Source organism: Ammospiza nelsoni, chromosome 11 (assembly GCF_027579445.1).
Source record: "Ammospiza nelsoni isolate bAmmNel1 chromosome 11, bAmmNel1.pri, whole genome shotgun sequence".
Taxonomy (NCBI): Eukaryota; Metazoa; Chordata; class Aves; order Passeriformes; family Passerellidae; genus Ammospiza; species Ammospiza nelsoni.
Window position 1 is genome coordinate 22,020,598 of NC_080643.1, and position 24,410 is coordinate 22,045,007.

General features: G+C 43.2%; 1 protein-coding gene across 4 annotated transcripts; it reads left to right on the forward strand.

Annotated features, from left to right (window-relative positions):
- The first annotated feature begins 5,357 nt into the window (after positions 1–5,357).
- Positions 5,358–21,437, forward strand: NINJ1 (ninjurin 1). Of its 4 annotated transcripts, XR_009419227.1 has the most exons (5): positions 5,358–5,566; positions 12,668–12,902; positions 16,957–17,118; positions 18,978–19,161; positions 19,241–21,437. XR_009419227.1 is itself a non-coding variant. In XM_059479990.1 (4 exons), the coding sequence occupies exons 1-3, from the start codon at positions 5,495–5,497 to the stop codon at positions 17,109–17,111; spliced, it is 462 nt and encodes a 153-aa protein (XP_059335973.1). In that variant the 5' UTR covers positions 5,358–5,494; the 3' UTR covers positions 17,112–17,118; positions 18,978–21,437. The 4 variants fall into 4 exon arrangements, 3 of the variants coding, with proteins under 3 accessions (XP_059335973.1, XP_059335975.1, XP_059335974.1); XM_059479990.1 differs by having other exon boundaries at positions 18,978–21,437; XM_059479992.1 differs by lacking the exon at positions 16,957–17,118.
- Positions 21,438–24,410: the final 2,973 nt, after the last annotated feature.

Consider the following 24,410-nt stretch of genomic DNA (forward strand, 5'->3'; position numbering starts at 1 on the left):
ATGCTCGGCTGAGACCCTAAACTTCTCCCACTTCTGGGCATAATCCCAAACTTTTATCTAGTACTACCAATTTAGCTCCTCTAAGGCCTATGATTTAAAGTAAAATTGCATCTTCACCCTGCAGACAAGAGGGACCTGAGCCTTGTCAATATAATCTGGACATGCCTGGGGTGGATGGGGAACAGCTCCATGCTCAGACCCTCAGGGAGGTGAGTTAACCAGGGTTCAGCTTTCAGGCAGATTCAGCAGCAGGATGCTCAATGAAAGCATTTCTTTAGGTAGAACCACAACTACTGATTTTAATCTCTGACTAGACAGAGGGTTTAAAAACCACATTTGCAGATCTTAACACCATTTATCTATTGGAAATTTCCTCCACACCTCAGGATTTCAGTTACACTGGACTGATGTTCAACTCCTCCACGAGTAATAGGAGCATTAAACAGAGATGTTGGCAGCACAGTTTGGCAATGGCAGAAACTGTCACAGCAAAGTTTAAAAAGTAAAACGTGCATGCTAATGGGGCAGTTATCCTAAACTTACATTCCATGTAAATTTCTACAAAGCTTCTATGAAAACAGGTAGGAATTTATTAGAACAAATACCCTGTATTTATATATTCATGGGCTATATAACTGACATTATTATATTCTTGATACCTTTTGTATTTATTTTATGTACTATTACTTCCATGATCACTATACTCTAAGTCAAAGAAAATCATTCACAAGTAGTGCAATCATCAAGAATTAATAAAAACACAAGAGTCACTCAGCAAGTAAAAGTAGAAAAAACAACAATGGGAAATAATTGCTAGTATAAGGAAGTGAAAACATAGCAACAGTGCTAATAAACTGGTTGAGTTGAAATTAGTTTTATACACTGCAACAAATATTTGGTGAAAAAAAGGAAGAGAAAGCCAGATGGCGCTGCAACATGTCTTGCAAGGAAAAGCCCTTATGTTTATATGAGGTTTGGGAGATAGGAACCAGAAGAGACAAATATTTGCAATGTCTTTCTGATAGTCTGCCAGTAAAACAAAACAAAATTTGTATTTTTACAGGCAGCCCTCACCATAACTGCAGAGGGGAATACAGACCACAGGCAGAATTAATGTCTACAGGTTCTGCTGAGGCCACTTCAAGGTGAAACAGATTTTAAAATTTCCTTATGTATCATATTTAATGGTTTCAGTCCAGTCTAGTCTATAGGCTGAGATTTTACCACATCCCAAAGCTGTCAAGTTTTTTTAATATCAGCTTTAAAAGCAATGCCAAGGAGTCCAACAAAGCCAACTATCCTTCTCTGGTTCAACCACAAGCTACTGAGCAAACTGTGAATGGTGCTGCATGAAATTCAAGCAATAGGGATTTCTGGCCACAAAATTCCATCTGGGCTTGAATATCCTCTTACTATTTTAAACTGTGTCAGTAGTAAACAACAATCTGTCTTTGGTACCTATCTGGTCACTTTAAATCATCCAAACCTAAAGATTTCATGTGCTTTTCTTTAAAATTCAAACAAACAAATGAAAAGTTATACTGTCAAATTCCTCACTTTTCAAAAAGCTTCCATCTATGAATCTGGCAAAAGAAAGCATGGCAGGGATGGAAATTTATATTTGCAAATTCATATATTGGAATATTATCATGACAAAGAAACTACCAAAAAATGCTCAAAGGCCAATGAGCATGAGCCAGCCCTAAGTCACCTGGTGTGGCCTCACAGCTTACCCTACTTGAGCAAAATGTTGGTCTAGCTGACCTCCTGATATTTCTTTCAACCTGGATTATCCAGAGAATCTAGCAAAAACTTCCAGAAATTCTGGGAAAAACAACCTTAATAAGGAACTCTTTCTAGAGAATGAAACCAGCCCCACTGCTTGTTCACTCCAGACACGAGAGTTCCCATGCTGCACACACCAGTCACACTCACAAGCCTATTTTGCAGTATTTATGGGCACATGCAATGCATATAAACTCATCCCATTGCACACTGTGGAACCTGAACTCAGTCTTGAGAGAGCACAAAAACCCCAAAAGGGATCAGGCCCTACAGCCCTGTGCACAGACACAATCCTACTGCTACACAGCAGCTCTAAATCTTGACTCATGCTGCAGAACTGGGATAGCTGGCAAACATCACCTGGTTTTTTGTCGTTGTATTCTTGGGGGGGGGGTTGTTTGTTTTGTTTTGGTGGCTTTGTTTGTTTGTTTGTTTTGGAATTTGTATGGATTTTGGTGGTTTGGTTTGGTTTGGTTTGGTTTGGGTTTTTGGTGGGTTTTTAAGGTCAGTAATATTAATAAAAGACACAACAAATGGGAACAGGCTGCACCTGGGTAATGAAGGCTGCTTCTTTCATGCCTTCCCTCTGGGCCATTGCAGGGCAGGAGCTTGGGCTCCTGGGGGCTTCTTTTTCTGCCTTCCTCTCTCCCTCCTCTCCCCATGCATCTTGGAAGCTGGGAACAACTCCTGAAAACATGAGTCTGATACAAAAGAACCCTTGGAACAGCTAATTTATTTCCTTTTTTCCTTTTCTCTTTTCTTTTTTTTTCTTCTTTTTTTTAAATGCATTTCAATAGCATGCATTGTTCTATGACTTACATTTGGGAGTAACTCCATACACAAAGGCCTTTTCATTTAACTAGATTAGTCTTTTCATTGAATTACTCTTTCCCAACAGTAGTTCTAGGGTCTGATTCTTCTCTTATTGACCTGGTTGCTGACAAGTTATGTGGGGACATACAATTCAGATTCACACCTGTAATGAGACCTGGCATTTTAAACGGATGCATTCTTTACTCTGGTTTACAGATAACCTCCTTCCACTCCCTCTTCTAGACCACTGCTCCACTTCTGCACAATCCTGAAAAAATACATTAGGTTTGATTTTTCTTTGAATTCTTTCTTTTGGGGTATATTGCTGCAAATGGGTCATCTCTGACCTATCACTGCCTATGCATTTGATGAAAAAAGTTTAAATTTACCTTTCAAAAGTAAACATTAAATCCAAGATTTGCATATAGATGTATTTAAATCATTCTCCATCTATTTGACATAACAAAATCTATTAAAAGAATTCATTGATCATAAGAAAGTTCTGTTGGCTAGAATGAAACAATGACAACACAGTTCAGGAACATAAATGCAACTGATTCCTGGTCTCATTCATTACCTAGATTAAGATTCAGCACCTCTGAAGTGAACTGAAGCACATCCTCTAAAAACACACCACCACCTCCTAAACACTGTGTTGTTTGTGGATTTTGTAACAAACCGCTAAGTTACGCAGCTTCAGGCACATGCAAATGTGATTTTCTGAGCAAGACACTTTACCAGCTGACAGAAATCATTAACACACAGTTTTAAAAAAGACAATGCTCAAGCACAGCAGAACTTTTATACCAGGCTTCCCATGCCAAATTTGCAATTTTATATACCATTTCATTTCAGCTCCACAATTTCCTCAACAAATTTTGCAAAAAAACCACATCCTCTAATTGTACTAGTGTGTAAATACATATGCATATATATACATACATATATGCTGTGGTTAAAAAAGGTGCAGAGACTCTACTAGGACTTTTGGAAGAAGGAATTAATATATAGAAATAGACTAAGCTATGCAATTTCAGCCAGAATGTATAACAGCTATGAAGTCTTTAAGACCAAGGATAAAAACAGGAGTTTTATTTCCTGCAATTGAGTCTCTTCTATCCAAATTCTTGGCATTTCTTTCCTATTTTAAGTGCAAGGCTGCACCTAGTTTCTCAGCTAGCATTGTGTTGTCACTGTTGCTGAAGCAGGGAAGGTGCAGCAGTATAAGCACACCCCAAAGCAGGCGTTCCAGGAGGGAATTAATAGAGGGCTTAAGCCAGGAGTGCCAGATCTCCTCAGGAAGCGTGCTCCAGAATTAGAGAACAGTACCACCACCTGACAACCTGGCAGGCTGTCATAATTTAAAAAAAAAAAAAAAATGTGAAAAACTGATCATCAGACTCTCCAGGGAGGAATGCCAATAATTTGTGTAAAGGGCCAGGCTGGGGGATCACACAGCTGTCTCTGAACACAAAGTTTGGAGTCAGACAACACACTGCCATACCATGCCATGCCCAGGCACAATCCTATGGTCTCCAGATGACTTGTGGCCATGCTGCAAATTTGAACTTCACATTCAGATGAGATACCCATGAGCACTCCCAGCCACCTCTGTTCCAGAGAAGCCCGGAGCCATCGGGTCCCTCTTCTCCCTAAAATCAGCCCTGCCAGGCATAGTCTGACTGACATCTGCACTGCAGGCACGTTGGCTGCCCACCAAACAGCAGCCAGCATTCCAGACTATGGAACAGCTGTTTGTACAAGGCAGAATGGAGCAGCTGAGAGGCTGATTCAAGTGTACAAGCGATGTGCTGTGAACACAGCACACTGCACAGCAATGAGGGACTGTGTGGAGGGCAGCAAGCCCAGGGGAAGTGAGCACTACTGCACAGAGAAGTCCTTTGTCTAATGGGTAGTACTTGCTCTTTACAGAGAAAATGAACTACCTTACACTTCTAAATGCACCAAAAAAATAATCCAAAAGAGTATTGGTAAACTGTGTATTCACGGTAAGAGCATTTTCACAAACTCCAGACATCCCCATTTTAATGCTAAACAACTTGCATAGATGTTTCTGCTTATTTCTACACAGGAGCTTACTCATTTCCTTCTGGCACAAGTCCACACTGCTGGAAACCTTCTCTTTCTCATAACGTCTGTTCCAAACATGTGTGTGCCAAGCAAGGCAGCACATCTTAAGCAAAAAAAAAAAAAAAAAAAAAAAAATTATATATTTAATCATTGGCTTCAAGATTTTAAATCCAAAATGGAAAAATGTGATTGCTGAAACTGATCTCCCCAACAACAGACGCTGGAAATTTCCTTATTTGCTTCAGGTATTAAGCCCACACCAGTTGCATGTGAGCAAGCAAAACCAAAATCAGAATCATGGAATGTTTTGGGTTGTAAGGAACCACAAAGATCGTTTTGTCACAACCCTCCTGCCATGGACAGGGAATCTTTCACTAATGTCTTTCCACAATGTCTGGAAAACGTTCTGAAATGTCTTTCCAGGTCCTGCTGATTAGGAAGGAAGGGCACTACCCTTTGCCTTGATCACTGGCTTTTCATGAAAGCTCAGAGTAAACAAAAATATTCAGGTCACTTTCAGGACTCTGATATTGTCAGAACCGCTGATTCCTCGGGGCCCGGGGCCGAGCGCCGAGCTCCGCCGGGCCCGGCCCTGCGCGGAAACCTCCGCCCGCGGGCAGGGAGGGGAGAGCGGGGAGAGGCAGGCAAGGAGGCGGGGAAGAGCCGGGAAGAACGGGGGAAGGCGGCCCCGGCGGCGGGAGTGGCTCCGGGCGCGCTGCGGCAAGGCCGGGCCAGCTCCGGGAGCCGCTGCCCCTGGGGAACCTTCCCCTGCCCCGCCCGGAGCAACAGGGCCCGGGCGGCCGCCATGGACTCTGGCAGCGAGACCCACGAGCTCAACGGCACGGCGGAGGGCGCGGACTCGGCGGCCGAGGAGCAGGTGAGGGCCGGGCCCGGCGGGGCGGGGCGGGGGTCCCGGCGCCGTGTCCGTCCCTCCGTGTCCTTCCCGAGACCGGGCGGGACGGGGACTCCGCGGGGTGCGGTGGCGGTCGGTGCTCTCGCCTCCTGCTGGCTTTTTAGCCTGCCGTTCCTGCGGGGAGGCCGCTGCGTGGGGCCGTGTGCCCGGGCAGGGCCGGGCAGAGCATCCCCGGCCGCTCCTGGCTCCTACAACTGTCACCCGGGGGCCACCAGGGCCGCTCCTGGCTCCTACAGCTGTCACCTGCCACCAGGGGCCACCAGGGCCGCTCCTGGCTCCTACAGCTGTCACCTGTTACCAGGGGCCACCAGGGCCGCTCCTGGCTCCTACAGCTGTCACCTGTCACCAAGGGCCACCAGGGCCGCTCCTGGCTCCTACAGCTGTCACCTGTCACCAGGGGCCACCAGGGCCCTCCTCGGCCGGGGCCCGCCCGCAGCTCGCCTCACCTGCAGGGCTCTGCCCACCCAGCTGGCTTGGGAGAGGACATCCGCGCGAAATAAGCAATTACAAAAGCAGGAAGAATTGCTGAAGTGGTTGTGCCTGTATGGTTAATTTCCGTGCAGTAATCAAAATAAAAGCCAGAATACGCAGCTTTTTCATACTATGTATGGTCAAAACATGACTAGACACCCTCACTGGGAAATGTTCATTCGCATTCTGTTTAAGTATAAAGGATATTTGCAGAACATGCCACTTATCTGAAGAAAACAGACGGGTAAAAGAGTGGCTTTTATCTTGTTTTGGAAAGGACTAAACTCTAAAGGCAGCTCTTACTCCAGCCTAAGTCTCTGCCACACAGAAACCACTGTACTAAACCCTCTTCTGTGTCGCTGGTAAAATGTTCTGGTTACAGACAGACTGGGCTGATTGTGTAGCACATCTGTCCTTCCTCCCTAACAAACATTTGCAGTCATGAATATGAAACCAAGAAAAATAAAAATCTGGTTTTAATAAATCCTGGAAATCCTACCTAAAGTTAATCAAGCCTAGGATATGCAAGTCAAACTGGTGGCCTGGAGTGGTTTCCTCTAAACTTCTGACTTCTCAGGAGTTCTCTTGTTTTCTTGATGCAGCTTTGTGATTGCATCACAAGTACTCTTGATGCAGACCCCAGTGTGGTCTGCTCCAAGAATTTTCCAGCAACTTTCCTGTTTTACTTCATCTTCAGTTGCAAGCAGCCCTCATTTTGTTACATCTTTCCCATCAAAACTCAAGTTCTCAGTGAGTGCCATATAAAGAATAAACAGTGAGACATGCTATTCCATTGTTTTAAATGTATACAGTGGCACTTCAGTGAACTTCATAAACACTTTTTAAATTTTCTCTCTCTCTCTCTCTCACACACACACTCACACACCCAAAGTATATGCCAGGTAAAACAAATGGATTTTCCAAGAACCCATCTCTGAATAGGAGATACCTTAAAAAGTCTGCCAGTGTTCACAATTCCCACAAACAAAAGAACACCCCAGCTCAGCAGCCACCTAAACCTGGAGGGACCATCTGCAGCTGCCTGAATCTTCTGTATTGGGGTCAAGAGTGTGTCTGAGGAATGCTCACAGGCATGGGAACATGGGTCACTCTTGTTTCCTTCCTGCCTGTCCCAGCATCTGTCCTCTCCTCAAAACAGACTCTCTTGCACACCTTCACCACAGACCACTGCCTTCTCATACAGAAGAGCTGGCATGAAATGCAGATGTAGTTGTTACCTTCAAAGCAATCAAAGCATAAGAATTTTAAAAAGACCAGTTAAGCTCTCGGTAGATCTGAACAAGGGTCACACAGTGGTTTGATGTGGTTTATTTTTACTCCAGCATTAATTTGAATACATTTTTTTAGCAGATGTCAGACTTTTGGAAGCAAGAAATTCCTTGCTTCTAGGATTGGTCTGGCATGGCACACCTCACTGACTAATATGTGGGATTACACCTGGCACAAGTATCTCATCTCTTCTTCAAAGGATCTGTTCATACAAATACAGATTATAACTAGTTTTTTATCCATCTAGTTGCTTTCCTTGTTCATTGTCCATATTGAAACACTCTCCATCCACCATGTTGTAAAATCTAGTTTAGTGTTTCCAAGATAACAGGACGTGCTAGATGAAGAGTTAAAGAAGAGCTATGAAAAAGGTGAACAAGAATTGCATAGTAGAAATAAACAGTTTTAATTGTGTTATTCCTAAAAATGTGTTGAAGTCCATATATTAATTCAGGGGTAATTTGGAACATGAAAGTAATTTGAAACATGGCAGTTTCTTGGCATCATATTGCAAGTAACCAGCCTGTAGGAACTTGAAATTATTTTGCTGCATATAGCCTGAAATAGTATGTTCTCATTACTCATATCAAACTGAATTTGGAGTGTTCTCTATACTCCAAATATTGATACTATTGGTGTAAAGTTTTTGCTTGAATATTTTTAAGTAGCTATAATAAACAGTGTGTTAACCACACAAAATACACAGTCCACAGCCCAGTTGTGAGAAATAGTATTGTAAGACCAAATGAGTGGAATGAGTAGTAATAATGCAAGGCAGAAAAAATTATACAGGAGCAAACTTCTATTTAAATAGCTGTGTGAACAAATTTAAGTTACTCCTTCATTTCACAAATTTAGTCACGAGATGTGCTGATTATTTTACAGTAATTTAATGAGTAGAAATATTTTAACTGGGCCCTGGAACCAGTACAGCTTTAGGAAAACAGTGCTAAAGCTGTTAAAGCTGCTAAAGCTGGCCCTCAGCAAACTGTACTTTTGCCTTTTTTAATATTAACTTCTTTAGCTCTCAGGACTCAACATGATTGCCACTGTTTTTTTCTTAATGTAGTCATGCTTGCATGATCTGTTTGTATAAAAGTGATTCTTCTTAAGCACAAGGTTTTGGAGCTGCTAGAAAATCATGACGTCTATGAAACACAAATACATGCTGAGTTTTTCCCTTTTTTCTTTTTTTTTTTTTTTCCTTTTTTTGTATTTGCCAGCAACCGCATCATGTGATTGCAGAGTTCTCACAAACTAGTTAGTGTTACACTGGGTTGCTACTTGGGTGAACATCTCCCCCCTCTCCTCAGAATGAAATTTCCATGGGAAATGAAACTGATGATTCATTCCAGGGCCAGAGAAGGGGTTTTTCTCTCTTGAGTCAGTACTAAACTGAGCAAGTGATCTGATGTGTTTTTGAAGGATAAACCACAGAGTATCCTCTGAGGCAGTGTACAAAGAATCCATTAGAGATAAGGAGGCCACGAGGATGGTGAAGGGCCTGGAGGGGAAGCCTTGGCCTGTTCAGCTGGAGAAGAGGAGGCTGAGGGAGACTCACTGGGGTCACAAGTTCCTTGTGAGCGGCACAGGAGGGGCACTGATGTCTCTGTGGTGACCAGTGATAGGACCTGCGGGAATGGCCTGAAGTTGTGCCAGGGAGGGTCAGGGTGGAGCTCAGGGCAAGGCTCTTCCCCCAGAGGGTGCTGGCCCTGCCCAGGCTGCCCAGGGAACGGGCACGGCCCCGAGGCTGCCAGAGCTGCAGGAGCCTTTGGGCAGCACTGCCAGGGATGCCCAGGGTGGGATTGTTGGGGGGTCTGGGCAGGGGCTGGGCTGGGTGGCCTCTGCAGGTCCCTTCCAACTCAGCCTATTCTGTGAATCTGTAATCATCCATTACATGACTGATATGGCTTAAAATATTTTTGTTGGGCAAATACTTTTTTTCTTTGTTGAATATTTACCTGACTGTTTTTAGATCAGCAAGGTCTCTGAGATGGAGGGGAGGACTAACTTCAGAGTGGCCATAAATGGCCCTTTACACTTTCAGTGTGTAGGTGATGGAGATATGAAAATTCTACAACTATAAGTATTATTAAATACTAGTGCAAAGTTGCTAGTTCAATCCTGTAACTGTAAGTTTGATCTTACAAAAAAATAAAAGTTCTGAAATGGTGTTCTGTTTTAGTCCTGTATTATTCCTTTTATGTCTGATCCATCTCTTTTTTGATTTAACTGGAATTTTTTCCAAACATGAAATTTTCCCTCAAAGATCTGGAAAAATCATCCGTGTGGTATTTTTCTGAAGGATTAATACTTCAAAACCATAGTAAATTACTTCTTAAACAAAATTGCTTTTTAGCATCTTTTTATCCGTTCTGATTGGGAAGAATATTGCAGAACACAGTAAAGAGCAGCCCCACTAAGTTCAGTATGGCTCAGCTTTAGTTCTGCATATCTTCATTATTATTTAGCAAGTTTCCATTGTTTTATAATTCAGACTTATCCTAAACACAAGATTTTCAGGAAGCTTGCTCTGTGGCATTGCAAACCCAGAGGTCATTCTGGTCCAGTCTCATTTTCAATCAAAGCTGTTGGCCCATAAAATTGCATTAATAACTAACCCCAAATAGAAGGAAAACTGCTGTAATCCTTTCTATAACAATTTACTGTGTTTAGCAAAGATACTTTATTGTTTTCAGATATTTCCATTTTCAGTGCTGTTTCCTTCCCGTTGAATCACCAGGTGGGGCTTCGCTGTCATACACTCAGCACCTAAGGACATTTGCTGCAGAGCCGCCTGTATTTGCTTTTTAATAAATGCAACCAATAAATTCTTTCTGTACTTGAGAGGGACTCAGTTTTTCTGGGTGTACCATTGAAAGGGGGAGTGAAGCAAAGCAGATGCAGAGTGTGTACTAACACAGAGGGACTTGTGCAATCTTGGAGCGAAGGTTCCGTCCTACAGAACCGGAACCGTGCCTGTTTATGACATGGCATTGTGGCTCTGTCCTTGCAGAGTGCAGTGCTCTGGGCAAGCAAACAGCCCCTGCTTCTGTGAGGAGACCCAGAGTGGTACTGCCTGTGGGACAGCACCATGTCACTGTGAAAATCAGCTCTTCACTCCCATTCTTTGTCTAACTGTGCATGGACCAGCAGGGCAGGTTGCTGTGCTGTGAGGCCCTGAGGGCAAGCAGGCAATACTGCAGGGAATGGTGTCCCAGCTGCACATGGCTCTTACATGTGAACACATGTGCTGGCTTTGCTCAAAGTCCTTTGGAGACACAAACACAAGGGCTTATCTTGTCTCTACCAAGGAATTTGAATGTTCAATGTGTGTGAGAAGATGTTTTGGTTGCCCTGAGGCTGAAGCAGGTCCTGTGCAATGCGTACTGCTCTTTTGCCAAGTGACACCTGCAGGAAGAGCATTCCTTTAGGTGCATCCTAGAAAATCTCCAGACATTCCACTGTCCCTCTGTACTCCTGTGGGTCATCAAAGCACAGCAAGTGTTGTTTGGTGCTGTGGGCTGCACACGTTGCTGCATGCCTGGAATCCCCCTGAAACCATAAAGCCACATAACCCAAGTTCTACTATAATTTCTGTTGTACAGACTGTCCCTCTCCTGAGGTTAAGGCAACATCTCTTTTGTCTTTACCTGTGTATATATTGCTGTTTTACACACAATCTGATCTTTAAAAGTACCCATGTAGTACTGACTGCATCAGCTTCAATACCTCTGGCAGTGGCCTTCAGCTGGCTCCCAGAAGACAAGGCCAATTTGCTCTCTTTTTTGGATTTTTGTTTTCTGGTTTTGCAACATCAGTCAGGAGGCAGGAAGTGAATGTTTCAGGGGTTTTCATGATTACAGGCCATTTTTCCTGGTGAAGGCAAGATCACAGGCTGAGAAAAACCTCTGACATTTTCTGCTGCCCTGTTACACTCAGTCAAACATTTAGGCTTGTGATGGATTACATGTCTGGTGAAAGCAGGTCAAGTTTGGTATTTAAATGCCCTGAAAAAACTGGCAATGTGTATATGAATATCTACCCTGTTTAAAAGGAGGCTTTTAGGTCTGGACTGTGGCAAGCCTGGCTTGGGAGTTGATAATGTTTGGTTCTGCTGAGGAGAGTAATTAGAGGGTGTCTTCTGCATTTGAGCTAACCTGCAAAGCCAGACTCCTTTCACAGGAGTCTGGCAGGGAGCAACACATCTGGGCAGTAAAAAAGTCTCTAAGAAGTAGGTTTAAAGAAGACAGCTAGAACAAGTTTACTTTTCATATATTTGTCAATTATTTTTAAAGTCTAGAAGAGCAGAAAGAATGAAATTGCTAACCTGTTCAGAGACAGCAGGATAGAGGATCACTTACTCTCCATTCCTCATGGAGTTGGGCTGCTAAGTCTAACCTAGTTATCCTAAGTGCATCTAATCCATAGAGAAATAGGCACTGCTGGGAGACAAGCAGTGAAATTGCAAGTCAGGTCACATGAGTCATCATCAGGAAACACTCATGTATTCATCCTGTTGGGTTAACTAGCCCTAAGTTTGCCCTGCAATTGGTTTTTATTTTCCTGCTTGTTTGCAGAGCAATTTTTAAAATATCAAACAAATTAAAAACAACCCAAAACAGCTGATGTGAAAATGGGGGAAAAAAGATTCCCTTGTAATTGGGCAATTCTTGGCAACAACACATCATATGATGTGATGATAGTTAAGTGGAAAAACATCTGTGTATGGGTGTATGGATGGCCCTGGACAGTGGCATGGAAAGAGTGGCATGGAAGGAAGGAGTAGCAAGGAAAGGAGGGCAAGCAAAGCTCACACATTGGCCAACTTCACATCTGTCTTTAAAAGAAGATTCATGAGAAATGACAGAACTTTTTGGATGTGTAAGGAGAGAAAGTGAATTTAATAAATATCTGTATTTTTAAGTGTGCCTTCAGGAGTAAATTAGTCACAACAACCTGTTGTTTGCTGGATTGTGTTACAGTGGTTTTTCCCTCTCAACTTTTTCTCAGTGCAAACTTTTCAGCCTTTCCAGTCTCTTCTTTTCCCAGGGTAGAAACATGCTGACTGTTTGAACTGATCCTATAGGCAAGCTGGAAAAGGTGTAAAAGGGCAGTAGAAGCAGGCAGGTTTCTGCTCTCCTTCTGGAGGACGGGGGTAACAGGGGAAAGCTGCACAGCAGATCTCAGCACTGCTGTGGTTCTGCCCATGTAGTCACAGGAATCATTTGGTGGGCCAAGTGATGTCCCACTCACCACCAATTAAGAGATGTGAATAACCATTTTCCTCTCTGCTGGCTCCAGCGCAGAAGGTGGCAGTGGTTCCAAAGGAACAGACCCATCAACATCAACCACTATGCCAACAAGAAGAGCGCGGCCGAGAGCATGCTGGACATCGCCCTGCTGATGGCCAACGCCTCCCAGCTCAAAGCTGTCATGGAGCAAGGGCCCTCCTTCTCCTTCTACGTCCCGCTGATCATTCTCATCAGTCTGTCGCTCACCCTGCAAGTTATGGTGGGAGTGCTCTTGATATTCCTTGGTAGGTAGCAACACCAAGAACCACTGACTCGTATTTTTCTTATAGGACACAGCCTGTAGGATGGTAAATAAACTCCCTTTGCTTTTAAAAAGCCTTTACCTCAGAACCGATGCAGGTAAGGATCACAGAATTGTTTAGGTTGGAAAAGACCTCTAAGATCATTTAGTCAAACAGTTAACCCAGCACTGCCCTGTTCACCACTAAACCATGTACATAAACATCACAATTGCACACCTTTTAATTATCTCCAGGGATGGTGACTCAACCACTTCCCTGGGCAGTCTGTTCCAATGCTTGACAAACCTTTCAGTAAAGAAATTTTTCTGATATCCAAAAAAGCAGATTTTCTCTTGAAACCATAGAAATACTGCAACAAAGGGAGGAAGGGCAACGTTATGTGAAATCTTCAATTTTTGTCACCTTTCTCCTACTCATTTGCCCATACTATGAATATTTTTCCTCCAGAAAGCCTGAGGAGGAAGGAAAGTTATGAAATATTGTAAAAGAATCAGTAGGCCAGATAGGATAGTGAGGTCTATCAAGTTTCATAATAATGTTTTTGGCAAGACCTGTTACTTAATCTTATGACTGAAATGTGTTTCTTCCATATCATATAAGAAAATAATGTGAATGGGGAACTCCAAAGGGGAAGTGAAAGTCAAATGTCCATCGTCATGTTGGTGTGGCATGTTGTCTTTGGCTTGGCTGTGTTGCAATCAAACTGCATCTACCATTGCCCACCTGGAATAAATGACACTGCCAATGGTAGGAAACAGCTGTGGATCATTTCTGCTAGTGATATGGGATCATTTATTCTCATAACATTTTTCAAATCTCATCCTTTACCTCAGTGGGAACTAGGTAACTGACCTTGGGCCTAATGCAAATGAAAAGGCAGACTTCACACATGGCATTTAATGAGTTTGGCATCCCTGACAATCTTTCAGTGTTGTGCTCTCTTATCACAGCTGAAAAAACAACGTTCTGTTCAAGGAGAAAGTTCCTAGGGATCCAGGATATGCATGACTTGTAATATTCACAGTTGATATGGCTTTTTTCTTTCTTACAAAAGAGATGGAATACAGCTGTCTCTGCATTTGTTAGAGTTGGTGCAAAAGCAGAATCCAGGTCTTGGCTCAGAGGAGATTGCAGAAGGGGACTGGAAAAAACCCAACCTGTTGATGCTGGCAGGTGTGGGAAACAAGTAATGGAAAAATCAGTAAAATACTTCCATGTTCCTCAGTTGAGGGCGTCTCACTGGTTGCTTCAGCAGGCTTTGAGGCTGTAAACAAGCTCCCTGTCTTTCTGCTGGGCAATAGTTTCTCAGTATATGCTGAGATACTGCTTTTTAACACTTGTTTCTGCAAGACACTGCTGAAATGGTTTAAATTGCTATTATGTTATGGGCCACATGTTCAGTCCCTTAGGTGGCTGGAGACAGGGACGACACACACACCTCAAAGCCCCATTTGACAAACAGAGTGTTTTGGTGTCCAAACCTAGTATATATAGGGGATTTGAAACCTCTGGTCCCAACTGCTGATTGATCTGATCCCCACACGGCCCAGCTCCTGACCAGTGAGATGTCTGCAGCTTAGGATGGAGTGTAATTGGTTGAGGTTCCTGTCTGTCAACCCAGGGGCCAGTTTATGGAACCAGTTGGATTTCTGATTTATAGCCAAATCAATTGCCCAGTACAAGCCAGCTTGTACTGTGACAAATTGCTGTCAATTTTATCTTTGTCACATTGAGGGTAACAGAGCCTTTGGCTTATGGTGATGCACCCTTGGAGCAGTGTTGTCCTGCTAAGGTAAAAGACAGGAAGAAGACAGGAAACAGGACACAAAGGTACGAAAATGCAGGTATCAGACCAAGAACTTGCTTTTCACAAAGTATATTTTATAGTTTTGGCTTGCAGGAATAGTTTGTTTCTGTCCAGCCATGAAATTCTGTCTCTTCAAGCTCTCACATGGCCAAACAAAAGTCTGTGCCATGATCCAGTTTCTTTCCTTGAGTCAGGGTTTTGTCCTGGGAGCTACCAATTCTCACATTTTCTACTAGGTATTAAAAGATTTTCCTCCTTCTAAAGAGCCTTTCATGAAAACAATGTGAGAAATGTTCAGCAAGCTTGTCCTTGGAAGGGATTTGGTGACCTTAACTTTTTGGAAGAAAAGCAAAGAATGTCTTGAAATAGTTTCAGTGGCTTGAAATCATTTTCACAAACACCCTCATCTTAAGTGCTGTAATTACAAAGATAGGATTACTGCAATTCTACTTGAAAGTTTAGAGCTTTTCCTAAACTGACAAGTATTACTTGTCTTCTCTGACCCTCCTGTGGACAAAGGGACAGCTCTGAAAGTGTCAGTTTGCCTTTCAGCGTGACTGCTTTTAACTCACATAACAGTCAGGCCATTATTGCCTTTCTGTTTTTATCCAACTGTCCCAAATGCTGTTATTCTGTGTTTCAGAACGCATGATTCAGTTTCATTTATTCTTCACTCACATGGAGTCCTTCCAGGTCCTGTTGGGGTGCAAGCATCCACATGCCTCCAGTAAGCTCATTTTAAAGTCGAAGTGCTTACTGAATTTAAGTTATTTAATGTCTGCAAAGGTGTGCAGTAGCTTCTCAGGGTAGTTCCCCCACACTGTTCTTCAATGCTTTGCCTGGCCTGTGATGTTTGACTACGCTGCTTTAGCAAACAGGACTTGAGCAGGTGCTCAGAATTCCTTGAAACCAAAGCAGCATTATTAGGGACCCCAGGTGAACCTGGCTGTTAGCACTTCAGCATCACAAGTGTGTTTGCCACCATTCAACAACAAGGGATACTGGTTCAGTGGTTCACTTCTGCAGTATGGAATACAGTGATGATGGTACAAGCAAGTAACAAGATTTATTTTGTGTGGTAGAGTCATAAGTTGTGTGTCTATGTATGTGCCCATCAGAAGGAGCCCTAGGTTTTATGTTGCTGTAAAAACTTGTCTGGTATAAACTTTCTCTCACATGTTGTGCACATGCAGACACAAACTCCAGTGATAGATGCTGTTGAGAACTTGGAGTCTCAACAGACAAAACCCATTCTCAAAACATGCTCCAGAATTCATGAGCACTCACTCCATCAGCATCAAAGGAATGTAGCCAAGGGTCTCAGCTGCAGGGCCCTTCCTGCCAGGGAATAGAGACAGGAAACTCTTGGGTTTTCACATGGTATTTCAGTGGGCATAGTATTTGGTCAGAGTTGGATCTGATGACCTTGGAGGTCTTTTCCAGCCCTAATGATTCTGTGATGCCAGGCAAGTGCCCCAGACTTCTCACTGTCTTAAAACCAAACCTATTATCAGCCCGATGTAACTAATTTGTATGCTGTCACGAGGCCTGGAATCAAAGCTTACACTCCATTAATGCTTGTGTGAGCCTCCCTCACTCCCTTTAGCAGTTCAACCAAAAAACAGCTGCAAGAAACAAAGGAAAATGTTTACACAGCAGATGCTCTCTGTAGAAAGGACTGCAGCTACACTGCTCTGACACCCCCCTCTGTTTAACAGATAGAGTACCCTTGCTTGCTAAAAACAGAATCAGGGCAAAGGCAGGGAGTACAAGGGAATGTAAGCTGGCGAAGGGCACCAGTACAGAAAAAATCCAGCCCTGGTAATGAGATTTGTAGCATTTTAACTAGGAAATTTAACTTCATCCTGTCAGGGCTTCAAGTTTCATGTATTCAAGATTGAAATAATTTTTAAATGCTTAAAGTCTGCAACAAAGCTAGGCTTCAAAACCTCAAGAACTCGAAAGATTTCTAGTGATGTTAGTGCATCCATTACTTCCCATGTGTCTCCACAGAGATTAGATGCTAATTACTGAAGTTAATAAGCTCCTTGTGGTTACAGACCTTTCCCTTAGCACTTTCAGTGACACTGCAGAATCCGACTTCCTTTTAAATATGACTGATCCAAATAGCTTAGCATAAGATAAATTCTGTAACTGCAGCAGAAACCTTTTATTCTGGATTTTGAAATATACATATTATTAAACATTTTTTCTCCTTTCTCTTTGAAGTAAAATATGACCTTAACAACCCTGCAAAACATGGAAAGCTGAATTTCCTCAACAACCTTGCAACTGGACTAGTATTCATTATAGTAGTTGTGAATATTTTTATCACTGCCTTTGGAGTGCAGAAACCAGTTGCTGAGCCAGCATCAAGACAGTAAGGACCAGGTGAGTGTGGTCTCCTGCAGCATGAGGTAGCAGAGCACTGCATCCAGGAATGCAGGGCACACTGGGGCACCTCAGAAGCAGCCACAGGCTGATCTGTGCTGTTGAAGTTCTTGCAGATACCTGAGCTCACTTCCCATTAGTGCAAAAGCAGAAGCTGCTGGGAACTGGTAAGTTATTACAATGTGTTTGTGAATGTGGAGTTCAAAAGTTGATGGCAGCATTTGTCACCCGTCGGAAGTGTAGGGATTGTCCTGGCCTAGCCACTCCTTTTCCTTACTGCTGACTGAGACAATAAGGGAAATAATGTTGTTCTGCTTTCTCCAAATGCCTCTCCTTTTTTTGAGGAAGGTTTGCATCCGGTCTGTTACTTAATGCTGGAGACAATCTGTTTCCAAGTAGCTAGGGCTGTTCAATCTGACATGTAACCCTGCACATGCTGGAGTCTCTCAGTTTCTGGGCTGGCTCCAGATCGTGTGGCTGCTCTGTCCTTCACAGGAGGGGGCTGTGCTCTGTGGGAGACTCAGCTCACAGAGATGAGCACTGTCACTTCACATGTGCCCATTTAGGGCAATCTTGGTGCTCTACCTGCACTTGCAGCTTTGTTCTTTACTTATGCAGAAGGATAAATGTAGGGATTGTGGGGATCAAACTGGGTGTCTTCCTAGCTATGATGAGCAGTTTGGGAGGACATAAACCTAAATTATAAGCTTATAATGCAAGAAGCACCATGGTCAACATCTGCCTTTAAAATAGCAGTGCTGAGTCTTTGTGTGCCAGCATTGCTCTGGCACTTGGTCTCCCAGATGCCAGCCCAGGGTCAGAGACCCGCTGAGGGAGGAATGGCTGGGCTGCACTCTGTACCACACAGAGAGCCCGTGCAGGTAACATTACTGCTTTGTGCAAGCTTCTACAAGAAACCCTTTCTCCATAAAAACGAAGATACAAGGCCTTTAAACCATTAATCTGTAGATGAACAGCGCAACAGAAATCTGCGACAAAAATGGGAATCCAACCAAAATTTATCATCAGTCAAAACAGCATGAGGAGAAATCACTGTTAAAAAATTACTAGGAAAATTAAGAACTACAGTAATTTATCTCAGGATGTGGGTGTAATTTTCTCCTTTAACCAAAACCTGTGAAAATCTGGCAGTGAAACAAGCTAGTTTTAATGCATTTTATGGCCATCGTTGCTACAAACGGACTAATAAGTATTTAATTTTAACAGCGAAGAGCACATAGATTATCTGAGCTATTACCCAAAATGCAGGTAGAATGTTGACTTCAGGAGAACATGTTAAAGCAGTACTGAAGCAATAACCCCAAAATTAACGCTGGCAAAACCAAGGGAGCTGCATGAAGGATTATTGGAATTTTAGCTGCCTTCACGGGATGAAACACACAAAATACCTGGGACAGAGGCACAGACAAGGATCTGGAATAGGCATAAGGAAGCTCAGAACAGAACCCAAAGCTGTGGGCTCCTGCCTCCATGCTCTCACACATGTAGTTTCCTAATTAAACAGCCAAATGTGGTGTCCAGACCTATTTTTTGCTGCAGACTTATTAAATGTGAAAGTTCTTTATTGCTTTGGAACATTACAGCTGTTGTTTGCTCATTTGTACGCATTGCCTTTGCTAAAAACATCTTGTCATCTGAATGTAACCTGAGAAATAAGTGTTTTTCAGTCTGTTGCCACAGTCTCCTCAAAACCCTGAGAGAAATGAGTGGCCATGTTCTGGCTTCACCTTTACTATTATGCATCCTTTTCCACAGAAAACTTAATTGCCCCTTTAAAGTAAATGTATCATTTACTATAATTCCTGTATCACTAAAATATCAATGTCTTTGTGTTTCAGAGACCTGGAGCATCCATTTTAGATGCCATTTGCACTTGAGCCAGCTACGCTGGACACAGTGGGGAAAGAAAAATAATTTGAAGAAGCTGGACACACCAAGCAGCTTTCTCGAGCTTCCAACACACCTGTATACCTGAAATTTTCCCATGTGTTAATATTTAAATTGTCTGGCATCTAAGAGAAGGTTAGCTTTGCCCTAAGGATGCTGTTTTTCTGGAATATTGGCATTTCAATTTCTGAATAAACTTTTTTTTTTTTTTCAGAGAAGTGACATAAATTCATGAAACAAGGAAATAGCATCTGGTAGCATTTCACAGGACTTTTCTTTTTACATGCCTTTGATTTTTGTGGCAATTTGTCATTTCACGATGGTAAGAAATGTCAGGCCTTTGATTCTGGTGTGGTCACATTGTCCTTCATTTCACAGCTTGGCACCAAGCCCATGCACTCTGTAGCCCAGCAGGGCTCTGGTTTGCAGTGTGTAAAGGTAGCTCTGCTTTTGCACAGCTTTTTGTTTTGCTTTTTTTCCCACTCTAGCTAAAGGAAAGATGAGACAAAAAGAAATAAGCAGCATTCTTTTGCCCAGTTTTTTTCACAGGTAACCATTTGAATTGTTTCTTCTGGACACACATGCACAGACACAAATCACCTAATTGTTAATGGCTTCTTACCATGTATTGCTATTCTGTGTATTCTGTCCATTATATGTATTTATTTGAATCATAGAGTAGTTTGCATTCAAGGGACCTTTGAAGCCCATCCAGTTCCACCCCTGCCATGGCAGGGACACCTCCCACTGTCCCAGGTGCTCCCAGCCCTGCCCAGCCTGGCCTTGGGCACTGCCAGGGACCCAGGGGCAGCCACAGCTGCTCTGGGCACTCAGCACCTTCATTGTAAAAGGTTCTTTCTTATATCAGATTTCTGGAAACTCTATTACAAGTGCCACCTTTTCTAGGCTCTACTGGTAAACTGGAAGATCCAGGGTGAACTTTACCTGTTAAACTGGTACCAAGTGCCTGTCATCAGCAACTCAAATGGCAAAATGAACTGAGTTTTTCTATCTAGTTTCCTCTCTCTCCTTCCCATCATTGATTGCTGCAGTTTTGTTCCTTTTATGAGTTTATGGCTAAAAGCAAAATAAAATTTTAAATTTTTATTTTTAAATATATATATAGAGTTATAAGTATCTTCTAGTCTCTTACCTGCTGGCTCAGGGACCTACACTTTTTCTAAATACACTATTGCTAATAATAGTGTAGGTTACAATAATTTCTTCAACAAAAACATTTTAGTAATTTTATTTCCTAAGTATCGTACCTACAATCAGAAAAATCTAAGTTTTCTAGATTGCACTTATATGTAAATGTAAGATGTACATTTGTATGAATCAATTTTCTCAGAGTCAATTTTCAAAAGCTCCTTTGTACATAAGAATAGAAGATTGACTTCATGTGTCTCATCTCATTTACAGGTTTTGTTACTGACCTTTCTCTTTGGTTATGTCTCAAAGCCCACTGATGTACCAGACTTTCATGTATATGTTCTGTAAGGATTACTAACAGAAAACAAATCAAACTCATGTGATTAGTAATGGAATAGATATTCGTTTTTTATTTTCTAATTTGTCTTTTGTTGCTTCATTTCCACTGTTACATGTATTTAACCAGTATCCAGCAGGCAGTGGTTTAATTTTGTGGGCTATACTAATGTAAACATAACTCAGAACAAGTTCTGAAGGAGGCATGCAGGACAACTTCCTGCCTGTATTTATTTTTCACAAACCACCAACTGCTGTAGGACTCTTCATGCCCACTGTCTGTCTGTCATGGCTGTCACACTTTTGATGCCGCTTCCCATGTCTTTTATTGTGATTAAGTAAGATTTGCAAAACATTCTTAGACATGAAATCTGTATTTTAAGTCTTTGAAGCCTTCAGAGTTCATGTATTTTTTAGCAGACAGAAGCATCTGCAAGTTGGTTTCAAGTATAAATAATTTAATCACAGGATTATTATTCTTTTAAGTCAGGTGCTGCTTTAAAATCCAGGCAAATATCTCAGAGGGGCAGCAAACAAATACATATGTTTGACTCATTCTCTGGTTTGCTGTGCTTTTTCAGAGTTTTTGGTTGGAGGCAAATATCTCTTTTAAAAAGAGGTCATCAATAATGAAGGGAGATGAATTTTCCAGGCTCTGTGGGGAGCAGTTCGTGCCAGGTCAGCCGTTTGCTCCTGTTTCATAAGCTCTGGGCAGGGTGAGCACTGCTCACAGTCCTTCTCATTAGTCCCTTCAGCATGCAGAATAGCCTGGGCTGGGATTTTCAGCGTAGCTCTACTTACTGAAGCAGGTGACAACAACCATATTTACTGGAACTCACTCTGAGTATTTGTCTTCTAAACCAGGTCACTGCTGGAGCTCGTTCTGATGCTGAGTCTTATATAAAATGGGCTGAAGCAGAAAACACCATCCTGGTTTCTGTATCCCCTCAACTGCCATTCAGTTGTTTGAATTAACAACTTCTTTACCCTCAGTGAGTTTGCACATGACACTCAGGTTGCTGGGAGTGCTGTCAGGCAGGAAGGCTCCATAGTTTTATCTGGAGAGGCTGGATCATAGGCCAGTGATTGAGGCTGAACAAGGCCAAGTGCCAGGTCCTGTCCTTGGGTCACAACCCCCAGCAGCTCCAGGCTGAGCCAGAGGGGCAGGAAAGGCCCCGGGGGTGCTGTGGCAGTGGCTGAACAGGAGCCCAGGTGGGTTAGAAGGACCAGGGCACCTTGGGCTGCTCAGCACTGGTGTGGCAGCAGGGCCAGGGCAGTGCCCATCCCCTGTGCTGGACATGCTGGGGTCAGTTTTGAGCCCCTCACAACAAGAAAGAGCTGCAGGGGCTGGAGTGTGTCCAGAGAAGGGAACGGAGCTGGGAAGGGGCTCAGCCTGGAGAAAAGGAGGCTTGGGAGGGACCTTCTCACTCTGCACAACTCCCTGACAGGAGGGAGCAGCTGAGGGGTTCTGGCTCTGCTCCCGGGAAACAAGGACAGGAGGAGACAGAGTGGCTTCAAAGTGTCCCCGGGGAGGGTCAGGGTGGGTGTTGGGAGGAATTGCACAGCCCCAGTTCCTGGAGCAGGTGGTGTTTCTGATAGGCCCAAGAGAAGCTGAGCCCAGGTACATTTCTCAGATCGTGGTGCAACTTGAAAAGGGTCTGGGGGAGGCACCACCACCAGGACCCCACCAGCCAGTGCATGAACATCTGCTGGGGGAGCCCATTACTATTCACAGGTGATCAACAAAGCCGAACCAGAGACAGGAGCTGAGACGTCCCTAGAGAAGGAAGTAAACTGAAATAAGTGAGAGAAGGTACTCCAGGAAGAGATAAATAACAACATGGTCATAGCAGGCCTTAGGGCAGAGTTTCCATCAGAGGCTGGGTGGCACCCAGGTGCTGCAGCATGACATGTCAGCTGTACTTGGAGTTTCACTCCTCTCCCCATCACTGAGTATTCCCATCCTGACACTGGAACACGTCCAGCAGCGGTGGGAGGGCAGAGGGGAAGGAGCATGGACAGAACTGACCAAACAACTTGAGCTGATTGATAGCAGACAGCTCTTGGGCATGTCAGGAGGCAAACACACATTGTTGGAAGTACATCTACAGCAAAGAGACAGGAGAAAATGTGGTATATAAAGGCTTCAGCTGTTTGCAGGAATTTCTTCTTTTCACACTTGATCAAATTATTTTCACTGTATGAAATCATGAAGTCACAGAATCACTGAATCATTTAGGACGGAAGGGATATCAAAGATCGAGTCCAACTTTTGTCTGACTCCACCTGTAATGCCCCACCTCATCCTGGCTCCTGATGTTCATGTAGTCCCTGGCTGTGCCAGTCACTGACGTGTCAGTGCAGGATCGGGTGTGAAACACAGGATACAATCTTTTCAAAATAATATCTGACCAATAATTATCCAACTTCCTAACAGGGTGGTGACAAAACATAACCTGCCCTCCTATTGGATACTATGGGTAATTTTGAATTCACTTTTCTCCTCCTCCACAGTCTGTTGAAGATTTTCATGGTTCATTTTATCCCTTTGGGTTCTCATAATGAGAACTATTTACTAACCTGGCTGCCTCCCCAAGAAGAATGCCACAGCTACAAGTCAGGAACAGAGACTTATCAATATTTCCTCATCAGGCAAGTCAGGCTTTGTCAGAAATGGAGATGGCAAAAACTCCTTTTTCATTCAGCCTCCTTTCTGATGTTTTCCATTCCTCTTTTTCCAGTCTTCCAGGCTAGAAGTTGTCCCACCCCCTTTTTATATGGTACAAGTTTTAACAAGTTGAGAGGTGAGTGTAAATATGGTGCCATGCTAGGAAGCACCACACCAAGATTACTGAAACATTGCAAAACATTTTCACTGGTACCAAAAATATTTGAGAATAAATCAGCTTCATCACCACCCAACACTACCACAGATTTCTGGCGTGAAGGATGAAAATAATCTAAACTCTTGGGAAGGCCTAATGTTTCAGATTTGTTTTGGACTTGTGGAAGATATGGAGGGAGACAGCTACGTGTCTTTACCCTGAAATAGGAATCAGTTTTTTCTGTGTCAGAAAACATGATTCACCAGGCATGCCAGGGAGAGCATTGCTCAGGAAAGAGAGCCCTCAGGCCTCTCCATCCCTTGTGGGGTTTCAAATCCTGGCAACATGACTTGGGAACATGACTGAACTTCACAAACTGTATGAAGTGCACTAACTGGGGAACACTGGGAGCAAGCCACAATGTGCCTGTGTGGGTCACTGTTCTCCTTCATACTCCGTAAAAATTCCTTCTTCTCCATGCTAGTAGTAGAAAAACAGGTTTGGAAGCCCCACATCCCAGCTGCACTGGTAGGATGCCTCACAGCCTCTTGAAGGGACCCTGGTTATCACACAGAAGTCCTGCAATCTTCAAACCTGGTATCACTGATAATATTTTGCTTAACTTGCATGTCCTCTTCACTTGCAGACACAGGATGTGATGGAATGATGTGTCTTGTTCATCTTTCCAGAGTCAGGACCAGCCTAGACTCATCCAGGGCTGAATTTCATCCAGCTCAGAATGAGGAATTTACTTCCTACTTGTTTTCTTATTGACTCTGAGATCACCAAGATGAGTTTCACTTGTATCTCACAGGACTCGTAGCTTGGGAATACCCTGAAAGATATCATTGCAATTCTTTCATAGAAACCTGCTATCTAAATGGTTACCATTAATAATAATTTTTATTTTGTGCTATAATTTTACCTGTTATACCTGGACTGTGAATTTGGTTCCAATCTGATGTTAGTTATCTCCCTACCTCCTGGCAGAACAGAGTTCTTGCAAAGCAGAGCAAAGTAGCCACGTTAAATTGGCCGTGAGCCAGCTCCAGAGGCACAGGTGAAACAAAA